Source organism: Mirounga leonina, unplaced genomic scaffold (genome assembly GCF_011800145.1).
Source record: "Mirounga leonina isolate KUSES-001 unplaced genomic scaffold, KU_Mleo_1.0 Mir_114, whole genome shotgun sequence".
Classification (NCBI taxonomy): Eukaryota; Metazoa; Chordata; class Mammalia; order Carnivora; family Phocidae; genus Mirounga; species Mirounga leonina.
In genome coordinates, this window is record NW_023270265.1 from 24745588 (window position 1) to 24766097 (window position 20510).

General features: G+C 40.4%; 1 protein-coding gene across 3 annotated transcripts in view; it reads right to left on the reverse strand.

Annotated features, from left to right (window-relative positions):
* The window catches only part of HPSE2 (heparanase 2 (inactive)), a 654573-nt gene that overhangs the window by 22886 nt on the left and 611177 nt on the right, over positions 1-20510 (reverse strand). For all 3 annotated transcript variants that reach the window (XM_035026830.1, XM_035026820.1, XM_035026811.1), the window contains one exon: positions 4191-4336. In XM_035026830.1, coding sequence (XP_034882721.1) covers positions 4191-4336 — 146 coding nt within the window. The remainder of the gene's footprint in view (positions 1-4190; positions 4337-20510) is intronic.

Genomic DNA, 20510 nt, shown 5'->3' on the forward strand with positions numbered 1-20510 from the left:
CCCTGGGAGACTGCAGAGGAGAAGGGTAGGATGTGGGGAAGTGGTGGGTGGGAGGGAGACCTGAAATCACAGCACTGCTGCAGGGAAAGCTGTCTTTTCAAGCTGCTTGGCAATGGTCTGATTTCCACTTACATAGTTCCCCTGGGGGAGAAAAACCGGTACTGAAAGCCAGCTCAGAGACCCATGTGCAGAGGCTCTCACAGAATTCATGGAGCCTCCTCAGGTAGGAACTGGCATTGAAGACTGCCTCAGCCGTCCCTTCTCCTGCTTGGCTGAGGGGCAAGGATATTAAGCAGAGGTCGTTTGGCTGCAAAGATACATTCTTGGCTTGGGAGTGTAGGCACCAACCTGAAAGCACTGTGTCGAAGATCCAGATTTCTGAAGAATATATATTCTCTGCCCACAAAAAAATAATCTTGGAGGAGTATCTGTTGCCTAAGAAGATGGGGTCTGACTGAAAGCATGGCTAACAGGCAATCACTCATCTTCTGATGTCAAGTCCAGGTGGATTTTGGTTCTCTTAGCAAATGTCCCTTTCTGTCTGGTAAAACATCTATCTTACTCCATGTCTCACTCATGGTGAGACTTCTTCCCCAGTAGAGAATCCATGCATCTGGAGTTCATCTTTCTGGCTGTTCTTTTGCTGCCTGACATCTTCTCTGTGATGCCATGGGGGTAGGAGGAAGTGAGTCAGGGAACAGAGGCTCCAAGTGGAGTATCCTCGATGTAAGAGGTGGGGGACATCATATGGAGAGATGCGTCTTGACTTCCAGATAAAAAAACAGTCACTGTTCTAGAAATGTCTCCAGTGAAGCTGGGAGACAAGGAAAGGGAATAGAAGACGGTGCTTTGGAATCCATGGTCATTTCCAGTGAAAGTCCATGTGTTTGAGAACTGGGTTGGTCCATTGTCCCCAAATCTAACTCAAAGTTTTTGGGTTCGGTAAAAGTCAGGCCATGTTTTGCCAAACATTTTTTCCCCTAATTTCAAAGCCCCTGTGTATTTTAAGGGAAATTTAATCCACATGTTTCTGATTCATTTACACTTAACTCATCAAAATATTGTTTTGTAAGAGTCATTTGATGTCCAAGAAGCCTCAGGAACCTTTTTTATGAGCCTTTAAAAGGATTTCTTCTAAAAAACAGGAAGTCATGTTTTGCCAATAATAAACAAACTTGAACCCCAAAAGGCTCAATTTTGCTTCAATATCCACCAGGTTCCAGTTGGTTCTGAACTTGGCTAAGGACCTCAGCTCGTCCCTAGAAACATACATTATTTCAGCAGGATAGTTTATAAAGACAAAGTTTCCCAGTCAAAACATATTTGTTCTCTGAACAAGAAGATCTGAGGTGAGAACTGCCATGCTGCCGGGCTCCTGACTTGTTGACTCTAGAACAGAAGGCAGCAGAGCACCTGCTGGTGTTGGTTTGCATTTCGAACTTTTGATCCTAAATCAATCATAAAACACAACACTCTCCTAGGTCAGAAACAAACCGCAATGTAAGAGAGTGCCATGAAAGGCAGCGAGGTATTCAAATAGAGGTTGCATAACTGCCAAGGAGATTGTAAAAGAAAATTCTGTTGTATTGGACATTGGGCCAAAAGATCTCTAAGGGTTCTTCCCAAGTGTAAAAATCTTTGCATTATTAATGTTGTTATTATTTGCATATAGGGGTGATACCATAAAGCTTTTGGAATTCGGTATGATAATATAAGTGCAGATATCTGGCAAGATGCTTGGCACACAGCAAGTGCTCAGTATACACTGGAGTGCAGGAGTTGTTTCAATAGACAGTCTCTCTGGGTTGTTCTACTGGTAAGTTTATACTTTCTCACCCAATCCCTGCTTTGACCAAGGATATATATTTTCAGAGTATTGGTCAAGAGTGAACAGTGTGAAGCCAACATGCCCACTCTGGGACATTTCTGTGACCTTGAGCTTGTTGACCATGAATAAACTAAGTGAATCAGTAGTGCTTCCTCATGGCTGTTGTGAATCATGAGGGGGCGCAGACAGGGCACACAGCTTCCCAGGGAGAAGGAGAAGAGACACTTGTCCTATCTTTGTGCCTACCTATTTGGGGCACCTGACACCCACAGACATGGAGGAGACCGGCATTCCCAGCCAGCTCAGTGCATCTGTTGTGGGCTTACTTTTTTAATAGGAACAAAAAGACCTTCCCCTCTGTTATTATCATTATGGCCATATGTGCAAGAGATCAGTCAAGTCTCGTCTTCCTTTTTTAATGGGGAAGAGGGGTGCTTCTAACAGAAGCACAGTGGCACCGTTTCCCTAGAGAGGTTCTGAAGTGAATTCCCACAGAAAGCAGAGAGCTGGTGATTAGAGAGCATATTAAATCCAGATGATTTTGGTTAACTTGTTTGAGCTCTCCTGCTAGGGAATGGTAGAATTCTTAGCCATTCTACCACACCACCTCCTTCTGGATGATTGCTGAGATCAAAGGGGAAGAGAGTGAGAGCTGTAAATCATCCGTGAGGTCTTGATGTCCTATTTCTGCATTCATTCATCCATCCATCCATCCATCCAACATTTGCTGAGATCTTCATGCCAGTCACCATATTAGATACCAAGAATACAAAAATGAATGAGACACTGGCCCTGAGTTCATGGTATGTTCAGAATATTAGTGACAACTCCCCACAAGCATGTCAAAGAATGTGAGGATGAGCAATGGGATGAGACTATGTGAGGAGCCCTCTGTGAGGACACCCAAATCCTGCTAAGCCCATGGCTACTGACATTTTCCCCCTGGTTCCTCAGACCGATAGTATAAAGGGCACAACTGATGTGCTTCCCAACAGAGACAAAAGGTGCCAAGGGTAATATTTCTTTCTTGAAGCTGGGGGTCCTCCTTTTGAGTGGTTACCTCAGGGCCAGGGTGGAGACAAGGAGTACAATGTATCCTTGTGTGGTGATCAGATAACTCCAGCCAAAGCCATAAAGCAGTCACTCTCTGTCAGGTATTGGATTGAGCTTCCTGTTGAGCAAAAGGGACGTTGAAAGCCTCTGGCCTCGCCCCAAACCAGCCTCCTCTCATCCACAATAGGCACTTGTATCTACAGACAAGACAACTGGCCCCTGGCCCCACTATATTCAGAGTGATTCTTTGAAAAATCTTATCATGATAAATTAATTGACTTGGCTCCTCTCTCATCAAGGAAGGGGAAGGAGCGTCTGTTGTAACCTGACCACTGGAGCTCTTTGTGCTATCCATTGCCCATGATCAGCCCCTGATAGGCCCACCGGAATGAAGGTCTGGCTGGAGGCACTGGCTTCCTCCACCCCTCCTCCACCTGCACTAAGAGAAAGAGTTCTTTTTCAGAGCTGCCTACTCTGCTCCTTAAACAGGAAGTGATGTAAGAAAGCCGTATTTGGTCAGATGGGTTTGGCTTTAGGCTCAGTTTTCAATTTTTACCTTCTGATCTTCATGTTTTAAAATTTTATCTGCCTCACCTTATTTACTTAATGATAATTATTTTTCCTGTTTATTTACAGACAACTTCAATGACAACCAGTGCTTCGGATCAAAAAGAGAAGGATAACCACGCATTACCACACTGATTGTTCTGAGTTCAGCCCTGTAAAAAAGGAAGCCTAGATTTTATTTAACCTCATAAGATTTAAAATAGCTGGAAAGATTTCTGAAATTCTGAAAATGTTTCTAAAGCTGGCGTGACTACCTTTGGGCTTTCCAGCTTGGGACACACAGGTCTAGGGCTAGGTTTCTAGTGGGAGAGCTCTCCAGCATACACCTTAGAAATGTAGACTTATTTCCTCAAGCTCAGCTGCTGGATCATAGGAACAAATTTTATATCTCTAGCTTGGTTCAAGGGTAGGTACACACAAAAGCTTCATGGGCATTACATCAACTGGCACAGAGAAAATGCTCAATAAAAGTTTGTTGGATGAAGAAGTAAATGAACAAATGGCATGTGTTTTTATGAACTTTTTGTGCATCAATCCTCTGAGAGTGAGAAAACGGTTTCACTTGGAGAAAAAGCTATTTATCAGAGGTCCTTTGAAACCTGCAAAGAGCAGGTATAATGATTCCAGAAGCAGTTTACAGTCAGTCTTAACAAGGGTCCCAAATGGTATGGAATTCTAGGAGGGGCCTGAAGCCTGAAGCCCCTTGGGAGTGGCTTCCTCTGACATCTCTCTGAAGACTTACTTGTGGTGGTTTGTGCAGTGTGCATAAATCCTTAGTTTGTCCCGGATCACTCGGCCTGGCCGTGGCTTCCGTTGGAGCCCAGCCACATGCACAGCCAAGACTTTGGGGCCGATCAGGCGCTTGTAAAGGAGAGAGAGCCAGTAGTCCTGAGAAGAATAGAGAGGTGGAAAGTCAGAGAAAGAAGCATGTTGAGTATCTTGAGTAAACATACCAACACACAGGCCAGAAACCACTTCTTACCAGGGGTACAGTGAATCATGACTAAAGAGACCCTAATCCTATAAGCCTGTCAACACAATCCGGTGCTCACCTTGGGTTGATAATGAAATGGGCACAGTCTAAAGTGGCCTTTTCAACTGACCAAATAGGGAAATTTAAGTAGGGTGGACTCAGACAGGCACGCAATACAAATGAATCAAAGTTTTTCACATATGAAATAATAACCTATCAGGGCCTTACATCTTTGACTTTCTTTTCCTATGACTTTACTTTCATACTGGTTTATGACTTGTGTTTAACTGTAGAATAGAAGATTTCCAATCTTTAGCATTGTCATCAATATAAGAATCCAATGTCATCCTCCAAATATTGTCACTAAAGACTATTAGTGTGATGGGAGGGGGATGAAGGTCCTCCAGGCAAGAGACCAGGGTCCTGAATTCCATAGTCAGAAACACAAACAGAAGAATGTTTGCAAACCATGGTGCTACTTCTTGGTCATCCTCAATAATTCTAAAATAAAAAGAATAATTCTAAACTAAAAGAATGTGATGCTTTAAACCATTCTGGCATCCATTTGTAACTGATTAATAAATATTCAATCTGTGACCCACACATGTATTTGAACTTACAAAAGCCTATTCACTGCCATCTTAATTTCTATGGTATTTGCTATTATCATATTTTATTTTTATACTTGATACAAGATATATTATGTATCTGTTTTGCATTTGTTCTTATATCCAGTTATGGGGTAATGACTTCAGTGTTTATAATTCTCCATGTAAAAAGGGGCTTCCTAATTTGTTTGGGGGCTTCCTCCCTCCCCCCAATTCTGGAATTCCATAATCATGCCGTTCAGTGTGAGCATGCTACTCAAGGTCTTAAAGACATCATGCATGTTTTCTCAGCCTTCATCTTTCCAGGCAGAAACCTTTTAATGATCCTCTTTTTTTTCCCCTTGTGTGGTCATCTATAACATCAGCTGCTTAAAAATGTCTGTTGAATGGCATAAATCAGAACAGTCTCAAAGCCCCTTTGCCAGCCGAATAGCTCTAAATCTGCCTTGAGTAGTGAGCTCTAAGCCTTGCCCAGCCACCTACCTTAATTAACTCTAAGTGTCCTCAGAATGGCTGTTAAATATGGTCTCCTAATATTTAAAATGCCAAATATTTTATCATCGTCAATCATATAAATGAAAAAAATCTCGGTTCAATTTGCTCTTATTTGATGACACTTTCTCTATTTTTGATTTGAAGTAAACTTGGTGAAGTGATTATCACAGTCATTCCTGTTTCCAATGGGATATCCACCTTTTTCTTATTAATTTGTAATACATCTTTTAATATTATTGGTAAGAATCTTTGGAATATATATTGAACAAATATATTCCATCCAAGTCTGTAGTGTACTTGTTATCAACATTTATGATTTTTTGACATGGAGAATTTTTAAAAAAATTATAGGAAAATATATCCTTTTTTTCCTTTTGATTTCTTTCACTTCTTTTATTCTTAGAAAGTCCTTCCTCACACAAAGATCAGGTCAATCTTCACTGATATTTCTTCTAGTTCTTTTTATATAATCATTTAAAAGTGTAACTTCTTAATTCATTGAAAACTATTTAGCTATATGGTACTAATTATTTTCTAAATTATTCTACAACTAGTTGTAGCATCATACAGTTGATAACCTATTCTTAAACATATCTTTATCACATACCAAGTTTTATATATGTATGTAAAAACATATAAATATATACAATATATAACATTATAATATGTAATATAACATATTGTATATTATCAGTTTTACATCATTTTCTTTATTGTAGTTTACATTTTAATATCTAGAGATTCAAGTTCATTTCATTTATAATTTTTCCTTCTTTGTTCAAACTTTCTTTAATTAGTCATATCCATTTATTTTTCCAAATGAACTTTGAAATCATGTTTTTGTCGTGTTTGTTGTTGCAGAGAAATTTGAGGCTAGTGTGAATTTTATTCTGTTTGGTTAGCCTGTTTATTTTCTATTTTTTGTATTCTGCCAGAATGCTTATAGAAGTCATGTTTTATCCTTGATATTTGAAGTTTTATCAGAAATGTGTCAATGTGGGTTTCTGCATTAATTTGCTGATATTTGGGGAGTACTTTTGATCGGAAAGACTAAGGTCTTTTTTTAAGGTGAGAATTTTCTTTAAATATAGCTTTGACTTCTTTTTCTTTCTGTTTGCTCCACTCATTGTTTCAGGAGTCTGGTTGTGAGCCCTCCATCCTGGGGCTTGCACATCTATCATCTCCTTTCTCATCACTTTTCAATCTTTTTGTTTTCCCTCTGCAACAGGACATCTCAAGTTTGTCCTCTACATTTCCTCCAGGATCATTTCTGTCATTTGCTAAGTCCAATGAGTATTTTAATTGTTATTACAATTTTCCTTTCCTTGTAATCTTGTCTCATTTAGCTTACCTGATTGCCTGGCACTCATTTAAAAATTGTTTTCCATTTTACGTGTACTATGTATATGTTTTCCATATATATATATGACAAATATTTATAACAAATTTTCATGTATATATAACTTACATGAGAGTTCTGAAGCATATGAGAACCAGCCACCCACCTGAAAAGCTATCTTAACACCACATGGCAGCATCTAGTTATGTGATTCTTCCCTTTCCCATTTTTGTGTTTTCCATTCCCTTGCTCTGTATTTTAGTTTTATCCATACATTTGTTCCTAAGAAATATATTATTAATTTGTTAGCTTTATAAAAGTGGTATCATGCTGAATGTAATTTTCTGTGAGTCACTTTTTTCACTTAACATTATGCTTCTAAGATTTATCCAGGTTGTTATCTGTACTTATTATTCATTCATTTTCAATATTGTAGGATACTTTATTGTGTGAACATACTACAGTTTGTTTATCCATTCTTCTGTTGATGGATAGTTAGGTTGTGTTCAGATTTTTGCTGTTATGAACAATGTGACTCTGAATATTCTTATTCCTGTTTCCCAAGACACAAGTGAAGAAATCTGGAGAAGCACTGCTCCAACTGTGACTGGAAACCAGCAGCAGCCTCAGCAGCAGGGTGCTTCTCAGAAATACACATTCATAGACTTTATCCCAGACCTACTGAATCAGAATCTCCAGGGGTGGGGCTCCCAAATTGTGTGAGTTTCTAAGTGATTCCGATGTTCATTAAAGTTAGAGAAGCACTGTTCTAGAGTACATACCTAAGGGTGGAATTGCTGTGTCATACACAAGTAGACAAATATTCAACTTCAGGATACTGCCAAACTGTTTTCCAAAGTGATTTCAATTATTCCAACTTCCACTTCCTCTAGCAGCGTCTGCATGAGTTCCCTTTGATCAACATCCTTGCCAACACCTGTTATTTTCTGACTGAATTTTTGCCAATCCAGTGGGCACAAAATGTCTAGTTCTTTTTGTGTGTTGTTTAAGAAGTCCTTCCTCAGGTCCAGTTCATAGATATTTTATATTTTCTTTTATAACTTTTGAAAGTTTTTTTCCCCTCTAATCATTAAATCTTTAATCAATTTGGAATTGATCTGCTGGTATGGTGTGTGAGGTAGGTATCTAACTTCATATTTTTCCATGTGGATAGTCAGTTATACCAGCATCATTTACTAAATAGTCTCTTCTTTCTTTGGCGATCTGCAGTGTCCTCTGTGTCCTCTATCAAACTTCCATATGTTCATGGGTTTGTTTCAGGGCTCTTTATTCTGTCCCACTGTGCTGTCCTGTATCATGGCTACACTGTTTTAATTACCATTGTTTTACATATGTCTTGAAATCTGGTAGAGCAACCCCTCCTATCTTATTCTTCAGGAATAGTTTTGCTAATCTTGGGCCTTTGCTCAGGCACAGACATTTCAGAATCAGATTATTAAGTATCTAAACAAAATCTGCTGGGACTTTGGAATTTCACTGAATTTATAGCTCAAATGAAAAGAGTTTACATTTTTATAATATTGAGTCTTCTCATATAAATACAAAAGGCAGTGAGAAGTATTTCAGTCAGGGAATCTTTCTTCTTTCTTTGTTTCTTGTTTGTTTGTTTGTTTCCTTCTTTCAAAGTTCACAATCTAATTTTTTTTCCATTAAGAAAGTATCCTAGATCTTTCACAATGAAAACAAATCTTGAAAGGAGGAGAAAACAAGGAAATGTTTTCTGTTCAGAGACTGAAATCAGGAAACGTTTTATTTTTAGGAGTTTTCTGTTAACCATTTAGTAGTAAGCGTAGCAATAAGGAGAATCTGGTGTTAAGCCCCAAACTTGCTCTGTTGGCAGATTCACTGATTTTCCATTTCTAGAGAAAGCACTTTCAAAGAGCTTCTACATTATTTTTCTCCTTTTTTTTTTTCCTCTGCTTATCTTTTTGGTATTCTATGCAAACTATTTGTGATGATCTCTTTACTTCCATTTCCAAAAGTGTCCATAGATGGACAAAAGCCTTCATTTCCCCATCTTCCACCCCCCCCACCCCACCTCCTGGAATTCAAGGATAGTGTGCCCAGGTAAAGCATGTGATCTAGGCAATAGTTGTGTGTTTCTCAGATGTTGTAGGCAAATGTTTGCTTTTTTAAAAAAAATGTTTGCATTTAGCTCATAGATATATTGTTTTAAGTGTACATACATTTGTATGTATGTATGATAACATCGTGTGTATAAGCAATAGGTTGATAAACATGAAACTTAGGATAATGGTCACCTTGGGTGGGGCAGGAGGAATTGGGGGAATGGCATAATGGGAGAATATAAGGTTGATGGGAGTGTCTTAGTTTTGGGGTTGGGTGGTGGAGTCGTCACAGGTGTTGTTACTGTTTTGCTTTCAAAGTAACATATAGGCATAGATAACCTTTTGAACATGTCAAATAAGATATTAAAAAGATAATAAAGGAAAATTATGCATGCATTTGTTTACTAGAGCTTCCCTTCTGAAGATGACCTTGTCGATCCACCCAGAGGCTGGCATCTCTTAGAATTGTTTTGCCCAAAGGGAGAAGGGATTACAGTATGCACTGCTAGTTCACCATCTCTTCCCTGAGGGGAACAGAGGATTTGGATTGGTGTCAGTTGATGGTAGGTGAAAAGTCCAGGTGAATGTGAAAATTTCACCTTTACTTAGTCCCATGCTGTTTTCAGACTCCTCTCTTACCCTTGTTCTTCTCAGTTCCTTATTCATCCTACCTCTTTTTAAAAATTCCGCTGTCCCTGTCTCTCTGTCCTTATGTCTCCCTCATGTACACCAGCTCTCAGCAGAATCAAATTATATTTCCTACCCGCCTCCCTCTGGTCATCTCTCCCTCCCTCTCTCCTCTGTCTTTCATTTTACCATGAATATGTGCCATTTATATAATCACAAATAAAACTAAGCAAATGAAATGATTCCTTAATATCTCTTAAGGAAATGACATGAAAATGTAGAAAAAATGACCTCTATGCATAGAACAGATAGGAAAAAATAAAGAATTCTCATACATATCTAACAGCAACAAAAACAGGACATTATATGAAAGAAAGATGGAATATAAATAGAAGTTTTCAGACAGTAAGAGTCATTAAGAAGGAAAGCTAATATAATGGCTTTTTATGTCAATAATAATACAAAAATCTAAAGCAAGGAATGCCCTGCAATTTTCAAGGGACAAAGGGAGACACAAACAGACATTCTTTAAGTGTATCAGACATAAGAAGAAGTGGGAGAAAAATAGTGTCCATTTATTAGCTGGAGAGGGAAAACTAATAACAGGTGACACTAAAAAGACAGAGGTTTTAAATCTTCTTTTTCTTTACTATTTATCAAAAAGTCAATTGTTGTCTGAAAGCTAGACAATGCAGTATATGGAGTAAGTTGAACCAAAATAAATGGGAAAAGAGAAAGAAATTGACAGAATTTTGCAGAATTTACTGGATTAATCATGGAACTGTGTGTTCCTCGAGGTCCAAGACTATTTACCCATTGCTATAGCCCACGCCTAATAGAAAGCTTGCCTTGCAGGAGGGGCTAGAATTAAATTATGGAATGTGTGCTATGTTTAAGGTTCCATCCTAGGCATTAGGGATAGAGTGGTGAATAAGACACAGAGTTCTTGCTATCATGAAGCTTATATGTAGCAAGAACAGTCCTTAAGCCAAGGACTTAAGCAATTAATTTCAATTGTGTAATGGTAATGGAGAAATCTATGAGACTGTGATATAATAGAACTTGTGACCCCATCTAGGCGAAGGGTGGGGGGAGGGTGGTGAGGAAAGAAGTCTTTCATGGAGTGAGAGACTTCATTTAAGATTTGAGGAAAAGAGGGGAGGGGATAGAAAATGTTTTGGTCAAGAGAAAGAGCTTATGCAAAGTTTCTGAGATGGGGAGGATTTTGGAATCTGAAAGCAGACCAATTCAGCTTGGAGCTCAGCAGTGAATACAAGATGAGGATGGCAGGGCCAGTTCTTGCAGACCTCAGGATTCTAGAATTTGTCTTAAAATAAATGGGAAGCCACTGCAGAATTTTAACAGAAATACTGCCATTATTCAATTTACATTTAGCAAGTTGACTTTCACAGCTGTGCAGAAAATGATTGGAGAAAACCATTTTGGAGGTTAGTTTAGAAGCAAAATGATCATCATTTGATTAAGGAAGGAAATTAAATTAGAGAGAAGAAGAGAGATTTGAGAAATATTTAGGAGATAAAATTGATTGGATGTGGTGATTGATTAGATACAGAGAATGAGCATGAAACCTGGATTTGGAGCTTTTTAAATGCTCAAATTCTTAATTCCAGAGGATGGGATGGCTACGGCAAGACAAGAGCAGTGTATCCCTTCAATCCTCAACTGCACCTCTTCCTAACCAAAACCCAGCCCGCAAAAACTTAGTGAGATCAAGTTCTGCCAGGGACAAGCACAGAACATACCTAAGAGAAAACAATCACAGAGTGATAGTGATACCTAACAAATGTGCACTGGATAAATACTTCCTAATGTGTCCCTGAAATTTATTTCTGAAGTTTCTTTTTATTTTTAGTGCATACAAATCCAATGCATATTTTTGAAATGTTTTGTCTTTATTCACTTATTTCACTAAATACTTCTCACATTTACTATTTCCATTAATCTAGAGCTGGGCAAAGGCACCCTTGCTTTAGAGAGCCAAGCTCTGGTCTTCCTTCAGCGGCACCCCTCTCCATGGGGTAAGAAGTCCACAGAGCCAAGGGCCCATGCCTCTTTCTAGACCATGTTCTGAGTCCCTGTGGTCCCAGAATTCCCTAGCTTATAGCCGGGACTCATAGCATAGACCTCAATCTGCAATCTGGCTGCCTAAGAGTGAACAGTAGTTAGGGGATGTGCACTAGTAGGCTGAAAAGGTGGCAAGGGGCAGCTGGTTATGGAGGTATGATCAGGGCTTGTAGACTGGGTTATCTACACTGCGTGACCACGACACACTTGATGATACACTAGGAATGGGAGGGGTGCTGAGCTACGGCCCTAGGTGCTTACTAACCAGGTGAGAGCTTTGAATACATTCTTTCCTTCTATAAGCATTTCCTGAGCACATATTAGTGGCATGCAAAGTATTCTGTTGAGTATGGGTGATACAAAGATGAAGAAGACATCTTCCTGTCTTCTAGGAACTTTGTGGTCAAGATACATGTAAACAATTCTCTGTAAAACGAGGCTGACTAAAGTCAACTCCACATGAGCAAAACCACTTGTAGTACTTTGGGAATTCAGAAGAAGAAACAATTATTTATGACCAAGAGATTCAGGGAAAGCTTCACAGAGAAATAAAAGTGGAGAAATAATTTGCTTAGAGTTGAAGATACACATTCAAATCCTGGACAGTGATTTATTATCTCTAAACCTCAGTCTCCTTGTCGGGGTTTAATGAGATAATATATCTGGAAACATCTGTCATGGTGCCTGGTAAATAAAATATTTAATACATGTTGTTTATTCTTCTCTTTATTCCTTGAAATATTTTTTAGCCTCATGAAAATAGTTACATTCCAGTATGCACATAGTTCTGTTGCAAGTTTCCCTGAACTTAACTGGTATGTGTGTGGAGGGGGGGGGTTGGGTGTGTGTCTGTGTGTCTGTGTGTGTGTGTGTGTACATGTGTGCATGTGTTGGGAGATTAAGGATGTTTGGAAGGAACCTCCTTGAGATCAGGGCTTACCTTTGCATCCTCAGTGCCTATGAACATAGATATTGTCACTCAATAAATGTTTGATTGAACGAATGATCAAATGAAGATTCACCTCCTGAGGATGATGGGAGGGTTTCCACAGCTGAATGGGAGTGAAATGATAACTTTGGAAGATTCAAAGGTTACAGTTTTCCTGAGCACTGACAGGCCTTGCTGCAGCTGCCTAAACTTGTTTAATCTCGATATTTTCTTCTTGTGAGAAGTATAAATGCACTGGAGTGGACAGCAAAATGACAAATATTTTTCCTTCCTGGAGCTTCTTGTCTGACTTCCAAAGTCACAAAGACCCAGTTACGTTCTAGTGGTCACAGATGCTACACCAACAGCCACCTTCATCTAGATGTCCGACGTTAGAGAGCCAAGAAGAAATGAAACGGAACGTCGCCGTGGATTTTTGCACTAGACATGGCGGTATGCCAGAGCTCCCATGTGAGGGAAAGAACCCTGCTGCTCCAACTTCCTCCACAGAGAGGAAGCTGCAGGGAAGATCCACAAAGTTTCCATGTGGCTTAAGCATCTTTGGAAATACTAAAAGCTACAATTTTCCCTGCTGCCCTCCCTGGAGGGGATGAAATCTCCTCCAATCAATTTTTTTTTACCACCTTACAACTATCAAATGGCTTCCTGTTGCTTGTACTAGTGACCAGGGGCTAAAACTAGTGGTTTTTAACATGAATTGGCCCCTTACCACCCTGCCTTTCTCGACCTGGCCTTTCATGTTCAAGGACATTGATTTTTTTCCTCCCTCCCACCTCGGACAGGGCCTTCCAGTTTCTCTAATTACCTCCCAACCCCGTCCCACACACCCCTCCCCGGTATGCACGATCACTACTGCACACACATATGCTTTGTTAACTCTTAGCTTAGATGTTGGCTTCAGGGTCACTTTCCCAGGGAAGCCTTCCTGGACCACCCCCATCCCCTGCCTGGGCTAAGTCACTTTTCTGTGTTATATATTCTCACAGAACCATAGAAATGGTTTCTCTTAAGGCATCTGACGCAGTTTGTATTTACGCATTTATGGGTAGGATTTTCTGGTTCATAGGTCTCTTCTCTTCTACACCATGACTTCCGTGATGGTGGGACTGTGTCTTCTCAGAGCTGTGTGCCTGAGTCTAACACAGAACCTAGAGCATAAAGGTGCTCGATAAAGAGGTGGTACTAGAGGGGCCTAGAGGTACCCATTTGCCCCTTGGTCTGGCCTGCTGCCCCTGGCTCCTCTTATCAACAACTGGACTTTGGGTAATCTACTTTGAAACAAATTACAGAGTTTTGCTGTGCTCAGCCCCATCAATCCCAGCCCTAAGTAAGGGTGGGAGGAAGCACTGGCTCAGCTGGGGCCCTGTGACGCAGTCAGAGGCGGCAGTGAGGAACTTCTAGCTCAGTACAATGGGGATGATGCCCAAACCAGAGAACTGAGTGGAATCAAGACCCAGGAAGCTTTCAACCTAGAAATGCAGCCCAGAGGGACATCGCTCATGGGCCACCGGAAGTAGTGCGGCATGACTCAGAATTCCAGGAATACTGCAAGTGAAAGCAATCACAAGCTTGCACAAAGAATTAGAAAGGCCTGCCTTTAATCTGCTCACTGAGACAAGGTAGGTGATGTGGTCTGGCTTCAAAATGCCAGGGGCAGAACTGAGAGGTTTGCTGTAGGTCGCTAGCCTACAAGCAACAGGAAGCCATTTGCTAGTTGTGAGTCAAATTATATGTTTTCAGTGAGAGTTGTTTTTGGCAAATATGCATTATTCTATTCTTATTTCAACAACTTTGATAGTCAGATCATGAAGGTCTAGCCTGTCACTGAAACATTTTCCTAGTGCTGAATATTAAGAATGAATTGCCAAATGGTAAAGCCACCGTGGAAAACAGTTTGGCAGTTCCTCAAAAAGTTAAACATAGAATTACTCCCAACACAGCAATTTCACTCCTAGGAATATACCCCAAAGAACTGAAATCAGGGACTCAAACAGACACTTGTACATGAATGTTCATTATAGCATTGTTCACAATAGCCAAAAGGTGAAAACAACCCAAGCGTCCATCACCAGATGAATTATGGGTCCAGCACGCTTCTGCTGTGCAACTCTGCTCCTCAGTCACCAGATGAATTAAATGTGGTCTATCCATACAGTGGACACTTATTCAGTCATAAAAAGGAATGAAGTTCTGACACATGCTACAACATGGATGAACTTTGAAAAATTACATAAGCGAAGCAAGGACAAATACTGTGATGATTTCACTTACATGAAATATCTAGAGTAAGTAAATTCAGAGATACAGAAAGTAGAATAGAGGTTACCAGAGGGTGGGGAAGGGAAGGTGAGGATGGGGAATTATTGCTTAATAGGTACAGGTTTCTATTCAGAGGATGGAAAATTTTGGAACTAGCAGAGATGGTTGCACAATATTGTGAATGTACTTAATGTCACTGAATTGTATACTTAAAAATAGTTAAATTAGCAAATTTTATGTTCTATATATTTTACCAGAATGAAAAAAAAGGAATTGCCAGAAATAACCTTTCTTGAGAATAACTTGGTAATATGCATCTAAGCCTCAAATTGCTGCATACTCTATGACCCAACAATTCCACCTCTCATAATTTTTTTTAAAATATATTTTGTTTATTTATTTGACAGAGAGAGACACAGTGAGAGAGGGAACACAAGCAGGGGGAGTGGGAGAGGGAGAAGCAGGCCTCCTGCTGAGCAGGGAGCCCGATGTGGGGCTCGATCCCAGGACCCTGGGACCACGACCCGAGCCGAAGACAGATGCCCAACGGCTGAGCCACCCAGGTGCCCCTCCACCTCTCATAATTTATCCTAAAGAAATAATCATAAGATGTGCAAAGATTTGTCTGCAACATGGTTACAGTGGCTATTATTTGTTTTGTGCCCTAAATTCCTCCTCCTGATTATAGCATCTGGATTTCTACTGGGAAATGATTCAGCCATGATTGTATACTGTTTATCAAGGTTCCCTGATCTCCCTTCAGTAGAACAGGTGATCTTATTAGGCCAGTTGGGATTTCTCTCCAGGGAAATCTGGAAACCGAATGGTATGGCCAAGCACACGAAGAGTGGCTGGAATAGAATAGATTTATTCTATGGAGTGACACTCTGAGAAGACTGTCACTGGGTTCCATGTCGCCCTGGATTCTATCCTTTCTAAGCCATGTGCTTTAGCTTTCCAACTACTCCATTTCTTCTCTGCTTAAGATCCCTAGATTTCTTCCCTCCCTCTTTTTCCTATGACTAAAGAATCTTAATTGGTTCAATGGTCATCACAGCATTATTTTTAATGGGGGAAAAAAACCTGAAAACAATGAAAAGTTCAATAAATAAAGTACTGGATAAACAAATTATAGTAGATCAAACTATGGATATTTTGCAGTCCCTAAAAATTATATTTTAGAAGAATAATTAATGATGTCAAAAAATATTCATTATAGCGTCTAGAAAAAGAGCAGGCACAACACTTCCATTCAAAACACCGGTGCTCATCACAACAAGTGCCCTCCTTAATCCCCACCACCTATGTCACCCATCCTCACACCCACCTCCCCTCTGGTAACCATCAGTTTGTTGTCTTAGTTAAGAGTCTGTTTCTTGGTTTTCTTCTCTTTCCCCCCCCCCATGTTCATTTGTTTTGTTTCTTAAATCCCCACATATGAGTGAAATCATATGGTATTTGTCTTTCTCTGACTGACTTATTTCGTTTAGCATAATACTCTCTAGTTCCATCCACATCATTGCAAATGGCAAGATTTCATTCTTTTTGATGGCAGAATAATATTCCATTGTATATATTTCTATACTACATCTTCTTTATCCATTCATCAGTCGATGGATATTTGGGCTTTTTCCATAATTTAGCTATTGTAGATAATGCTGCTATAAACATCGGGGTGAATGTATCTCTTTGAATTGGTATGTTTGTATCCTTTGGGTAAATATCTAGTAGTACAATTGCTGGGTCATAAGGTAGTTCTATTTTTAACTTTTTGAAGAACCTCCATACTGTTTTGCAGAGTGGCTGCATCAGTCTGCATTCCCACCAACAGCGTAAGAGGGTTCCCCTTTCTCCATATCCTTGCCAACACCTGTTGTTTCCTGTGTTGTTGATTTTAGCCATTTTGACCAGTGTGAGGTGATCTGTCTCATTGTAGTTTTGATTTGCATTTCCCTGATGATGAGTGTTGTTGAGCATCTTTTCATGTATGTGTCTCTTGGCCATCTGGATGTATGTAAGTGTTGAATCACTAAATTCTACATCTGAAACTAATATTACACTATATGTTCACTAACTAGAATTTAAATAAAAACTTAAAAAAAAAAGAATAGGCTCTAGGATAGGGTCATCCTATTTTTGAGGGGAATTAAGTGTCTTTGTGGAGTTAAACTGGAAGTATACACACCTAAATGGAAACAGTACCTGTCTCTGAGTAGTACTAGCTTTCTTCATCCAGTTCCTTGAAAGGCCCATTCTCTCACACCTCTGGGCCTTTAGAAACATTGTTCACTGTCTGGAGTACATCTTCCTCCCATGCCCTGCCTGGCTAACTCTTTCACATTCTTTGGGTTTCTTTCTAAATGAAATCTCCTCTTGGAAATCACTCTGAAGCCCTGTGTCCAGGTTAGGTTTTCTCTTGTATGTGATCCTGTGAATTCTGCGGTTCCCAGTGATAGCAGTTTTCACGATGTATGCTAATTGCCTACTGACTTGTATGTGTTGTCCACTAGACAGATCAGGGTCTATGTTTTTCATATGAAGGTCAATGAACATTTCTTGAGTGCTTAATATTCGTTTCACATGTATTATCTCATTGAAGGTCAATGAACATTTCTTGAGTGCTTAATATTTGTTTCTCATTGAAGGAAGCATTATTATTTTTCCTTTTTACAGGAGAGGATGTGGGACTTAGAGATATAAAACAGTGTACCTAAGCAGTGGAGTTGTGGTTACAGCATCTAGCACAGTGTCTAGGTTTATAGTAAGTGCTTAATAAATACTTTTTGAATTAATGAATGAATGCACTAAAATTATGTAGATAAATATCACTATTGCCGCTCTCTGAATCTATAATTAAAAAGTGTTATTAGAATTTAAAGTGCCAGCCTGGGGCGCCTGGGCGGCTCAGTCAGTTAAGCATCTGCCTTCGGCTCAAGTCATGATCCCAGGGTCCTGGGATGGAGCCCCATGTTGGGCTCCCTGCTCAGTGGGGAGCTTGCTTCTCCCTCTCTCTCTGCCCATCCCCTCCACTCATGCTGCCTCTCTCTTTCTCTCTCTCAAATAAATAAATAAAATCTTTAAAAAAATAAAGTGCCAAGCCTGTTCAAATGGGTAAGATGTCAGTATACAGCCAAAGGGGGGAAAACATCTTATCTTACTGATTAGTGAATTCACTGTGAAGCTCCCTTAAAAATTCAGGGCCACTGCTGCATAGAGATAAAAATCAGTCCCATCTTTTCTCCTCCTCTGAATGTGTCTGTAAGATTTAGTAAAATAGCAGCCACAGTTCACTGGCTAAATTAGGTACAGGGCAAGGCAAGAGGAAAACACTCTCCTCCTCACCTGAACTGGTCACCAAGACGCCCTGTACCCTTCTTGCTGCACTAGAAGACCCGAGCAGAGCTTGAGCCCAGATGTGAAGGTCATTTTCCAGACCTTTACACTGAAAAATATTTCAGGAGTATGAAGAACTAACCTGGGACAAGTGTGATAATCAATTGAGTGCTGCATTGAAGAGGAAAGTTGCAGGCTGCCAAATCTCAATTTTAAGTTGGGATCCAGCAAACAGAAAAGTAAGTAATGAGAACTCTTCTGATTGTCAGTAGGATTGTTAAAATTTCCTAAATTAACTGGGTTCTCCCTGATTCTCTGAGAGATTCTATGAAAAAAATGCATATACATATATTTGTCTCTACCCTCAGTTCCTGCTAGTATTTGGTCTTTGACCCCATTTCCTAACACAGAGCTCCTAAATCCCTTGTAACTTCCTGGGTGATAGGAGCATCTTTGGTTCTAATGAGGCTACTCTTGTTGGGGTCCTGGGTGGGGGCTGGTCCCCAGAAAGAGAAAGCATGATTAGAAGCTTAAAACTTTCAGCACCCCCCATTCTCTAGCGTGGGGGAGAGGGGCTGGAAATTGAGTTAATACAATACATTATGTAGCCTCCATAAATATCCCCAAAGCACAGGTTGCTTCTGGGTTGGTGAACACATCCATGTGCCAGGAGGGTGGTATACTCCAGCTCCACAGGGACACAGTTCCTATACTCAGGACTCTTCTGAACCTCACCCTATGTATCTCTTCATCTGGCTGTTCATCTGTATCCTTTATCATATTGTTTATTACATAATAAACCAGTGAACCTAAGTAACTGTTTCTGTGAGTTCTGTGAGCTCTTCTAGCCAATTATCAGACCTGAGGAGGGAGTCATGGGAACCCTGGCTTAGAGCAGGTTGTTGGTCAGAAGTACAAGGGACAGCCTGGGATTTACGACTGGTGTCTGAAGTGGGGGCAGTCCTGTGGGACTGAGCCCTGGTGGGACCTGATGCTACTCCAGGTAAATAGTTTCAGAACTAAATGGAACTGTAGGACACTCAGCTGGTGTCGGATAATTGACTGGTATGAGGAAAAAAAAAAAAAAACACCCCACATCTGGGGTTAGAAGTGTTGTGAGTGTGGCAGAATGTGAGAGTAAAGGAAAGAGTCTTCTCAGACAGATTCCTAGTTCCAGGCAGTTACTTTTTATCCAAGATGCAGTGGAATGTACTAGGAATAATCCCTTCTGTAGAATCCCAGGGACCTGGGAGAAATTATACCATTTCCCTGACCCTAAATCCGAGAGCATGGTCTTCCATCCTTAGCACTAGTGGTAGCTTGGGCCTGATAATTCTCTTGGGACAGGCTGCCCTGTATCGTGTAGGATACTTAGCAGCATCCCAAGCCTGCAACTACCTGATGCCAGTAGCACACCCTTCCTCCAGCTGCAACAAACAAAAATGCCTCCAGATACTGCCAAATCTCCCCACAGGGTTCAAATCACCTTCCCTCCTTTGGCAAACCACTGACCTCGATTGTGGCAAGTGGAAAGCATCAGTGCATCCCTACATTTCATAGGCTATCTCATAAATACATTGTGGACACACTCATGCTTCTTGTTTATGTATGTGGTATGGAAGTATGTAGCATCCCATTAACCTTACATTTTACATATGATGGTGGTATGTAAGAACGTCTAATAGCTTGTTAATGATCATTTAAGAATTTTCCTTCCATTCACCCCAGTCAAATGATGTTTCTAAGCGTGGAAACCTTGTGCTACCATCTTTGCCTCTGCACCAGAGCTGCCTCCCTGGACCACTCTGGATTTCTGGACACTTGTGTATGCTCCTAGCAGGGGCAGGAAAGCCTGGGCTTTGGAGTCAGGCACCCTGGACTGGAATTCCAGTTAAAACTCACTTATCTGTGTTCATTGTAAGTCGCTCAACTGCTATAAGCTGCAAGTTCCTCAACCATGAGAACCTTACTTGCTTGATCATGGTAAAAATTGAAGATGAGATGAGGCCTAGGACAGTGCCTGGCCGAGTCCCAGCAGGCAGAACCAGTTTCTGCTCATAAATGTGTTCTTCCCTTGGTCTTGGATTACTATGCATGAAATAGGAGTAAGAGAAAGCTTCCATCTCAGGGTCTAGTGAGCTGGAATAGTCCTTCAGCTCTTCTCAAAGCACAGTGCATGCAGGTGGCAAAGTCATGCTGGGATAATCAGGGAAGGCTCTTGAATGTGACTTAGAGCTTTGACCTGGACTGGTCGGAAGCAGCTTGGGAGACAGTAAGTGAAGCCTGGGCCTGAACGGGTAGGGC